Source organism: Stomoxys calcitrans, chromosome 1 (genome assembly GCF_963082655.1).
Source record: "Stomoxys calcitrans chromosome 1, idStoCalc2.1, whole genome shotgun sequence".
Classification (NCBI taxonomy): domain Eukaryota; kingdom Metazoa; phylum Arthropoda; class Insecta; order Diptera; family Muscidae; genus Stomoxys; species Stomoxys calcitrans.
In genome coordinates, this window is record NC_081552.1 from 120,151,218 (window position 1) to 120,162,469 (window position 11,252).

At 37.5% G+C, this 11,252-nt stretch overlaps 1 protein-coding gene across 1 annotated transcript; it reads right to left on the bottom strand.

Annotated features, from left to right (window-relative positions):
• Window positions 1–3,112: 3,112 nt before the first annotated feature.
• Window positions 3,113–10,684, bottom strand: LOC131996827 (uncharacterized protein K02A2.6-like). Its single transcript, XM_059366859.1, has 2 exons — window positions 9,178–10,684; window positions 3,113–3,342 (listed from the first exon to the last, which is right to left on the bottom strand). The coding sequence occupies exons 1-2, from the start codon at window positions 10,682–10,684 to the stop codon at window positions 3,113–3,115; spliced, it is 1,737 nt and encodes a 578-aa protein (XP_059222842.1).
• Between the last annotated feature and the right edge of the window lie 568 nt (window positions 10,685–11,252).

An 11,252-nucleotide genomic window follows, 5' to 3' on the forward strand; every position in this document is an offset into this window, starting at 1 on the left:
TTCTTTTCCCGGCACCTCTTCTTAGCCAAAAAAGGATATAAGAAAAGATTTACTCTGCTATTAGAGCGATATCAAGATATGGTCCGGTTTGGACCACAATTAAATTTTATGTTGGAGACCTGTGTAAAATGTCAGACAATTCAAGTAACATTTGCGCCCTTTGGGGGCTCAAGAAGTAAAATAGAGAGATCGATTTATATGGGAGCTGTATCGGGCTATAGACCGATTCAGACCATATTAAACCGTATGTTGATGGTCATAAGAGAATCCGTCGTACAAAATATCAGGCAAATCGGATAATAATTGCGACCTCTAGAAGCTCAAGAAGCTCAAGAAGTCAAGATCCAAGATCGGTTTCTATGGCAGCTATATCAGGTTATGAACCGATTTGAACCTTATTGGACAGAGTTGTTGAAAGTAAGAATAAACTACGTCTTGCAAAATCAGGTTATGAACCGATTTGAACCATACTTGACACAGTTGTTGGATATCGTAACAAAACACGTCGTGCAAAATTTCATTTCAATCGGATAAGAATTGCGAACTATAGAGGCTCAAGAAGTCAAGACCCAAGATCGGTTTATATGACAGCTATATCAGGTTATGGACCGATTTGAACCATACTTGTTAGAGTTATAGAATGTCATAAAAAAGCACGTAGTGCAAAATTTCATCCCAATCGGATAAGAATTGCTTTTCATCCCAATCGGAAAGGCTCAAGAAGTCAAGACCCAAGATCGGTTTATATGGCAGCTATATCAAAACATAGACCGATATGGCCCATTTACAATACCAACCGACCTACACTAATAAGAAGTATTTGAGCAAAATTTCAAGCGGCTAGCTTTACTCCTTCGGATGTTAGCGTGCTTTCGACAAACAGAAGAACGGACGGACGGACAGACGGACGGACATGGCTAGATCGACATAAAATGTCACGACGATCAAGAATATATATACTTTAGGGGGTCTCAGACGAATATTTCGAGTAGTTACAAACAGAATGACGAAATTAGTATACCCCATCCTATGGTGGATGATATGAAAATTGCTATGATATTGGAGCTATATCAACTTATGGTCCGATGGTCCGGACCATAATTCAACTGAATGTAGAAGTCGTTGTGTAAAATTTCAGCCAATTCGAATAAAAATTGCGCACTTTAGGAGCTCAAAAAGTAAAATAGGGAGATCGGTTTATATGGGATCTCTATCAGGCTATAGACCGATTCAGGTCCGATGGTCCGGACCATAATTCAACTGAATGTAGAAGTCGTTGTGTAAAATTTCAGCCAATTCGAATAAAAATTGCGCACTTTAGGGGCTCAAAAAGTAAAATAGGGAGATCGGTTTATATGGGATCTCTATCAGGCTATAGACCGATTCAGGTCCGATGGTCCGGACCATAATTCAACTGAATGTAGAAGTCGTTGTGTAAAATTTCAGCCAATTCGAATAAAAATTGCGCACTTTAGAGTTAAAAAAGTAAAATAGGGAGATCGGTTTATATGGGATCTCTATCAGGCTATAGACCGATTCAGACCATAATTGACACGTATGTTGAAGGTCATGAAAGAAGTCGTTGTATCAAATTTCAGCCAAGTCGGAGAGTACTTGCGCCCTCTAGAAGCTCAAGAAGTCAAGTCCCCAGATCGGTTTATATGGCAGCCGTATCAGGTTGTGTTCCGATTTGCGCCATATTTATCACGGTTATTGGAAGACATAACAACTCATGCAAAATTTCAGCCAAATCGAATGAGAATTGCGTGCTCTATTGGCTCAAGAAGTCAAGATCCTCTATCGGTTTATATGACAGCTATACCAGATTATGACCCGATTTGAATCATACTTAACACAGATGTTGGAAGTGATACCAAAACACTACGTGCAAAATTTCAGCCAAATCGGATGAGAATTGCGCCCTCTACAGGATCAAGAAATCAACTCCAAAGATCGGTTCATATGGCAGCTATATCAAAACATGGACCGATTTAAACCATACTTAGCGCTGTTATTGGAAGTGATACTAAAACACGACGTGCAAAAAATTGCGCCCTCTAGAGGCTCAAGAAATTAGGACCCAAGAACGGTTTTTATGGCAGCTATATCAAAACATGGACCTACCGACCTACACTAATAAAAAGTATTCGTGCAAAATTTCAAGCTGCTAGCTTTGCTCCTTCGATAGTTAGCGTGCTTTCGACGGACAGACGGACGGCAGACGAACAGACAGACGGACGTACATGGCTAGATCGACTTAAATGGCATGACGATCAAGAATATATATACTTTATGAGGTATTTATGCATATTTCGAGTAGTTACAAACAGAATGACGAAATTAGTATACTCCCCATCCAATGGTGGAGGGTATAAAAAGATCATATGGGATGCAGATAAAGGCACTTACAATATATTGTTAAACTCTTAGTCAAGCGATATACTATTTTCGTAGCATGATATTACACTAAAAGATCTTTAATTGTCGAAAATAAATATTCCAAGTAAACTTTTGTTACATAAAAAGTAAAAGAAGGCGCAGCGGAGCGGGCCCGGGTCAGCTTGTTTATAATATAATTCAATGTATTGGTAGATTTTAAATAGAAATTCATATACAAATTCATTATGCAGAAAATTTCTAAAATATCTAAGTATTAAAAGTACCATACAAGATAATCCCAAAAGAGGTGTTTTGCGCTGTAGGTAAACCAGCTTTAACAAATATTCCCTAAGATTATGCGGTAATAAATATCGACCCCTATTATCATATTTATCGATGATATTTTATAGAATTATCTGTCTGCCAGGATAAATTTCTAAAAATGAGATTGGATGGATTCAGAAAGGTATTTCCTGGGAGTTATTTTATTGATTCGATTGTTGACTTTCAGTGTGGTCTCGATTTTGAAGTTTGGATCGACACATGACCCTAAACCAACTGGACAAATAACATCGCCATTTACAAGGTCGTCAAATTATTGTAAATTTCTCAGCGAACGTTTTTGAAACCCAACTCATTTGGGAAGCCGTGTCTAGCAAAAACCGTGCAAAGCGTTTTCTTTCTTCTTTAAATTTTAACAAGTTCAATAGGAAGTAATGTTGCTAATAGCACACTATGTTGTGGAAGCCGAACTATCAGTTGGCGTGGTGTGGGCCTCCTTAGTAGTGGTTGTTTCAGATGGTGTAGGCTGCTTTGGTCGATTTCCAACGGATGATTGACGAGCTAATTTATGCTTACTCTTTTTTGCTGAAGAGGAGGATATTCCTTTACGGAGTCGGGGATTTACATGCAGAAGGGAATGGTGCTTTTCATGACAATGCGCTTTTGCAATTCGTTTTCCACCTGGAAATGATGTTGTGATGGAGAGTTTTGATAATTTGTCAATTATTCTGGATGAAATCGGTGTTTACGCTAAATTCAGGTTCTAGTAGTGTCAATACAGAAGATACAATTAGGAAATGACTCGGTGTCAATGATGTCAAATCTGATGGACTTTGCGAATTAGAAGAGAATTGCCTGGAATTAAGGCATGCTTCTATTTGGAGAAATTTTTGGAGACCAATAGTTTTCTTTAAATGTTGCTTGGATCTTTTGACTCCCGCTTCCCATAGTCCTCTCATGTGGGGCATTCCAGGCGGAATAAAATGCCAGGTCGCATTTCGAAAAGTTCGCAGTTATTGATTTCTGAGATGCTTGGATAAATTCCTGTGCAATTATTTTGGTTGCGCCGATAAAAGTTGTTCCATTATTGGAATGTATATGAAGTGGACAACCACGTCGGGATATAAAGCGACTAAAGGCTGAAACAAAACACGATGTGGATTAATCAGTGGTCGTCTCCAAATGTATCGCCTTAGTGGAAAAACAGACGAATACACAGACGTTAGCTTTGGACATTCGGCAGTATCTTCCTGCGTAACTTTTCATCTCAAATTGACCTGCAAAATCAAGTCCTGTATGAGTAAAAGGACGAGAAATTTCACAGCGTTCTAGAGGCAATGCGGCCTAATTGTTGGTATTTTTATAATTGTTGGTATTTTTATACCCTCCACTATAGGATGGAGGTATACTAATTTCGTCATTCTGTTTGTAAATCCTCGAAATATTCGTCTAAGACCCCATAAAGTATATATATTCTTGATCGTCATGACATTTTAAGTCGAACTAACCATGTCCATCCGTCCGTCCGTCTGTCTGTCGAAAGCACGCTAACTTTCGAAGGAGTAAAGCTAGCCGCTTGACATTTTGCACAAATACTTCTTATTAGTGTAGGTCGGTTGGGATTGTAAATGGGACATATCGGTCAACGTTTTGATCATATAAACCAATCTGGGATCTTGACTTCTTGAGCCTCTAGAGTGCGCAATTCTTATCCGATTGGAAATTTTGCACGACGTTTTTTGTTATGATATCCAACAACTGTGCCAAGTATGGTTCAAATCGGTTCATAACCTGATATAGCTGCCATATAAAGCGATCTGGGGTCTTGACTTCTTGAGCCACTAGAGGGCGCAATTATTATCCGATTTAGCTGAAATTTTGCATGAGGTGTTTTGATATTACTTTCAACATCTGTGCTAAGAATAGTTCAAATCGGTCCATAAATTGATATAGCTGCCATATAAACCAATATGGGATCTTGACTTCTTGAGCCTCTAAAGCGCGCAAGTGGTTGAAATTTTGTGCAACGGCTTCTCTTATGACCTTTAATATACGTGTCGAAAATGGCATGAATCGGTTTATAGCCTATTGCAGCTCCCCTATAAACCGATCTCCCTATTTTACTTCTTCAGCCCCTAAAATGCGCAATTCTTACTAGATTTGGCTTACATTTTACACAATAACTTCTATTGGGTTGCCCAAAAAGTAATGGCGGATTTTTCATATAGTCGGCGTTGACAAATTTTTTCACAGCTTGTGACTCTGTAATTGCATTCTTTCTTCTGTCAGTTATCAGCTGTTAGTTTTAGCTTGCTTTAGAAAAAAAGTTAAAAAAAAAGTACATTTAATTAAAGTTCATTCTAAGTTTTATTAAAAATGCATTTACTTTCTTTTAAAAAATCCGCAATTACTTTTTGGGCAACTCAATACTATGGTCTCCAAGCATAACTTGATATTGTTCCAATAACATATCAATTCTTTTCTTTTATCCTTTGTTTGTTAAAAAGAGATACCGTGTTTCTTGTAAATAACGCAAGTTTTACAGCGGTGGAGAGTGGTTTGGTTATAATTTTGCACCTTGGGTATCTAATATTGAGTTCTTACCGGACGATGCCGGACGATGTATAAGTTGATTTCCACCATGTAAATTAATCTGATGAATGAAGTGGTTAAGAAGTCTAGAATATTAATATCTGTACGGAAGAAGAATTGGATGTCTTTCATTTTAGGAAAGCATTGGAGACAATTATATTCTAGTACACATGCGCATAATCCCTTCTGCATTAATAAATGGATAGAAGGATAAAAGTGAACTAGCGAACGAAATAGTCTTGGAACTAAGCATCATATACTCGTTCCGATAAAAGGCTTTCTGGCAAATGGATACAAGATTTTTTCGGTCATAAAGGATTTAAAAATTAGTAATTATTTTGTCGGGTCGGTGGTATGTGGATCGAAATTTCGGATTTCGTAAGCAACAACACAAAGAGCTCTTGAAAATGAAGAGAACCCGTCCAGTATATCTTTAAAATCCTAAAAATAACTGAAGTAGACTTTGATTGGCTTTTTCTCTTAATCTTCATCGATCAAATTTTTAGGCCAATATTTCGATGAATTTAATAACCAGATCAGTCCGTTCCACCAAAGTTTATTATTTATTAAATTGTGTGGATAAGCACCTCTACTTGCCAAATCTGCAGGATTGTTTTCAGAATCCATATGCGACCATTTGAAAGGGTCTACCACTTGGGTTATCTTTGAAACCCTGTTTGCCACAAACGTGTTCCAACAACAAGGATGTTTTGCCAGCCACGACAACACAATTGTAGATTCCGTTCAACAAAACAAGGAAAACTTTTGTACACAGAACTGTGGGATTAAGTTGTCGATCATCTCAGTCAATAGTGTGGCTCCACAAAGCTCTAACCTTGAAATGGATAAGGCTTTTAGTGGGGCCACTTTTGTCTTGGAACTTATCAAATGGGTTGATGTTGAATTTGGATAAATGACACGAGAATAAATAGCCGCAGCATAAGCCTTCTCTGAGGAATCTGAAAACTCACGAAATTTAATGGTGCCACAAGGAGAATAGTTTACCCTTCTTGGAATTTTAATATGATAAATTTGGACGTATTTGGACTGAAACGACTTACACATGAATAGAGGCTCTGAAGAAATTATTTAATCCCATTCAATGTGATCCATCCATATTCTCTGCATTATAATCTTAGCAACTATAATGATGCGCGACAAGCAGCCTGCTGGATAGAACAATTTGGATATTTGAGAAAGGACTTCTCCTTTTGCATAGAAACAATCGGTTAAAAATTGAGTAGTATCATTCGAGTGGGCGTTCCAATGGATACCCAGTGTTTTGGCAAAGCTGCGATCTTCACTTTCCAAAAAATTTTTACATAGCAGAAATCCATTTGCGCATATCAAACCCTGCTGAATTGAGTTCTTGGATCAATTCATATTTAGCATCGATAGCCATTTGTATAGAATGGGCACCTTATAATTCACCGTCCACATACATACATTCCTTTAGTATTCGATTAGCCAAAGTATATATCTTTAACATCTTCCGCCAATTGCATCATGGTACGGATGGCTAAGTACGGGGCTCAATTTAATCCAAATGTTACGGTTTTCAATTCATATTCTTTAACTGGATCATTCTGGCATTTTTGAAACAATATATGTTGGAATGGAGTAGAGATGGTTTGACAAGGATTTGTGTGTATATCTTTTGTATATCTTCAGTTAGGGCAAATCGATAAAAACGCCATTTGAGGATTAGAACGGTTAGGTCGTTTTGTAACGCCGGACCTGTTTAAAGGATATCGTTCAAGCTTACGCCGTTGGATGAAGGAAAGGATGCATTGAACACTACCCGAACTTTGGTAGCTGTTCTTTCTGGTTTTAATACCGCATAATGGGGTACGAAATAATACGTTCCTGGAACTGAGGAACCAGGAGTCTCGACAACGTGCTATCGTATTCCTCCTTTACTCGGCGTTTTGCAGTAGTCGCCCTTCATTGCGCAAGAAGGAAGAAAGAAAGCCATTGCGTTATATCTGGAATGTCCAAGGCATATGTCATCTAGATATGTGACTTTAAATGACAGCGAAACAACGTATCGTCCTTCATCATTTTTATACCCTCCACCATAGGATGGGGGGTATACTAATTTCGACATTCTGTTTGTAACTACTCGAAATATTCATCTGAGACCCCATAAAGTATATATATTCTTGATCGTCGTGACATTTTATGTCGATCTAGGATCTAGCCATGTCCGTCCGTCTGTCCGTCCGTCCGTCTGTCTGTCGAAAGCACGCTAACTTCCGAAGGAGTAAAGCTAGCCGCTTGAAATTTTGCACAAATACCTCTTATTAGTGTAGGTCGGTTGGTATTGTAAATAGGCCATATCGGTCCATGTTTTGATATAGCTGCTATATAAACCGATCTTGGGTCTTGACTTCTTGAGCCTCTAGAGTGCGCAATTCTTATCCGATTTGAATGAATTTTGGCAAGACGTAATTTGTTATGATATCCAAGAACTGTGCCAAATATGGTTCAAATCGGTTCAAAACCTGATATAGCTGCCATATAAACCGATCTTGAGTCTTGAATTCTTGGGCCACTAGAGTGCGCAATTCTTATCCGATTGGAATTAAATTTTGCACAACGTGTTTCGTTATGATATCCAACAACTGTGCCAAGTATGGTTCAAATCGGTTCATAACTTGATATAGCTGTCATATAAACCGATCTTGGATCTTGACTTCTTAAGCCTGTAGAGGTCGCAATTATTATCCGATTTGCCTGATTTGTACGACGTATTCTCTCATGACCATCAACATACGTGTTTATTTATTTATTTATTTATGGTCTGAATCGGTCTATAGCCCGATACAGCTCCCATATAAATCGATCTTTCTATTTTACTTCTTGAGCCCCCAAAGGTCGCAATTCTTATTCGAAATGGCTGACATTTTACACAGGTCTCCCACATGTAATTTATTTGTGGTCCAAATCGGAACATATCTTGATATCGCTCGAATAGCAGAGCAAATCTTTTCTTATATCCTTTTTTGCCTAAGAAGAGATGTCGGGAAAAGAACTCGACAAATGGTGGAGGGTATATAAAATCGGATAGAAATTGCGCCCTTTGGAAGCTCAAGAAGTCAAGTCCCCAGATCTGTTTATATGACAGCTATATCAGGTTATGAATCGATTTGAACCATATTTGGCACAGTTGTTGGATATCATAACAAAATACTACGTGCCAAAATTCATTCAAATTGGATAAGAATTGCGCCCTCTAGAGGCTCAAGAAGTCAAGACCCAAGATCGGTTTATGTAGTGTATTACACTATTATGTTAAGAGAAACAAGCGGCCTTGTAAGTATTCAAATGCTTACTGTTTTCTTTATTGCAAATCAAAGCTGCAAGAACTACTAGTGAGAGCTTAATACTAAATATATGTATAAACAGGTGTATGTGTGTATGTGTCTATGAGATACATCAACTTATGACAACAGATATGAGAGAGAGTGTTAAGATGTTAGAATGTTAAGATTTATGTACAATGTACAATTGTGTATTAGAGTGGTACTTAACAATTAATACTCTATATGCTCCTCCTAAAGCTGATAATAAATAAATGATTTTATTTATTTGAAAATACATAGAAAATTGTAATTGAGTTATTTCTTTACAACTCTACCTCCCTCTCGTGGTCTGAGCTCCATTCTAGTGAGTGAAACATCCTCATTCATTTGCATAGGAACAGGTTCAGATGATGATGTGTTGTTGTTATTAGTTGTTGTTGGTTACTCGATTGGCTGTTGTTGTTGTGTTAGATTATGACCACGAATTTGATCAAGATGACGTTTGATGACGTTGTTGTTGTGAGACAAAACACAGGAGTAAGATTGTGGACCTAGTTGCCGTTGAATTACTGCCTTAGTCCAACTAGGTTTATTTGGATTTCGATAATCGCGTACTAACACAGTTTCACCTTGTTGTCTTGAGACTTAAGTATGTTTTGTTTTGTTGTTGGGGGTTTTAGAAGACTAAATCTGGTTTTCAGTTTCCTGCCAAAGAACAGCATAGCTGGAGATTCAGTTGTTGTGCAATGTTTCATGTTTCTGTAATCCATTAGGAAACGACATAATATTTGATCCAAATTGGCATCTTTGTTTTGGTCTAAATTTGCTAAAATAGACTTTTTAAAAGTTTTGACAAAATTTTCTGCTTGACCATTTGTGGACGGATGTCCCGGAGGAGTCAAGACATGTTTTATACCATTTAAGGCCAAGAAATTCTTGAATTCATATGATGTGAACTGTGGTCCGTTGTCACTAACGAGCGTGTCAACCAAACCATAGCGTGAGAACAGTTCTCTCAGCTTTCTAATTGTAAAAGCAGTTGTTAAATCTTTGGTTTTAAATACTTCGACGAATTTTGAAAAAGCATCGATGATAATGAAGAAATGAAAATTTTTAATCGGGCCAGCATAATCAATGTGTATTCTGCTCCACACAGAACCATCAGGCACCCATGGAATTAGGCTGCTCTTTTCCGGGCTGGATTGCAATTTTTGACAATGAATACAATTCCTGATTAAATTTTCGATATCTTTATCAAGACCAGGCCACCATATATACGATCTAGCCAAAGCCTTTGTTTTTACAATTCCCAAATGGGAACGATGTAATTCTGTTAAGATTGCAGATCTCAGTTTCTCTGGAATTACGATTCTGTATCCCCATAGAACGCAATCATTTTCGACAGAAAGTTGTGTATCTTTTTCACGATATGGCGTATACAAATCATCTTTTAAATTGTGCAGGGTTCCACTTGCAATACATTCTACTACTTTTGACAAAACAGTGTCACGTCTCGTTTCACGAGATACAGTCTTGAAATTTAAGTTGAAATTTTCCTCATTTTCTATGAAATTTATATAGGAATATTCAATATTATTGCTCTCAAAATTTCTTTGGGGCATTCTAGAAATAGCATCAGCTTCATTTTGCACTCCCTTAACATGTTCAACGGTGTAATTAAAACCGGATAAAATCAGTGCCCAGCGTTGCATACGTGCTGAGGCCATCATAGGCAAACCTTTATTTGCACCAAAAATTGCAAGTAACGGACGATGGTCCGTTCTTAGTACAAAAGTATTTCCAAGTAAATACTGTTTGAGTTTTGTTACACAAAACACAATCGCCAACGCCTCTTTTTCAAGTGTACTATAATTTTTCTCACTTTTTGATAATGCTCTTGAAACAAAAGCAATGGGCTTGAGACCATTCGAAAATTGGTGAGATAAAATTCCTGCTACTGCACTATTCGAAGCATCCGTTGTTAATATTATTGGTAATTCAGGGTTGAAATGGACCAGAACCCGATCTGAAGTTACAAACTTTTTAATCAAATCATACGCCTGCTGACAATCATCCGACCAGACAAACGGAACGCCCTTACCCAACAAGTGGTAAAAATGAGACATGATTTGCGCAAAATTCTCAATAAATCTGGAATAATAGTTCGCCATACCAACGAAAGCTCTTAATTCCGAAACATTTGTAGGAATCGGGGCAGAAATTAAGCTCGAAATTCGATCATTATTTTTGCTAAGTCCATTTTTATCAATATTAAAACCCAAATACGATATTTTGGATTTGAAAAATTCAGTTTTAATCCAGAACTTTGTAATTTTTGTAGAACCAAACGCAACGTACTTATGTGTTCCTGCATATTTTTACCAGTGACTGTAATATCATCTTGATATACTACAACATATGGAATTCCTCTGAATAGATTTTCCATAGTTTTTTGAAAAATAGCTGCTGCTGTCTTAACACCAAAAGGTAAACGTTTTACTTTTAAAGTTCCAATGTGCGTACTCCACGCACACAACAGTTGGGAATCCTCATCAAGAACAAGTTGATTGTAGGCATTCGACAAATCAAGTTTAGTGAAAAGTTCACCACCCTCCAAAGAAGCAAAAATTTCTTCAATCCGAGGCAAAGGATACTTGAAATCCTCCAAAAACTTATTAATTGTGACTTTATAGT

Bases quoted from the DNA above. Each gene is read 5' to 3' on its own strand.
- LOC131996827 (XM_059366859.1), bottom strand. From the start codon at position 10,684: ATGTCTCATTTTTACCACTTGTTGGGTAAGGGCGTTCCGTTTGTCTGG. The intron at 3,343-9,177 runs GTTAGTACGCGA...CATCATTTCCAG, and splicing joins AGACAACAAGGTGAAACTGT to GTGGAAAACGAATTGCAAAA.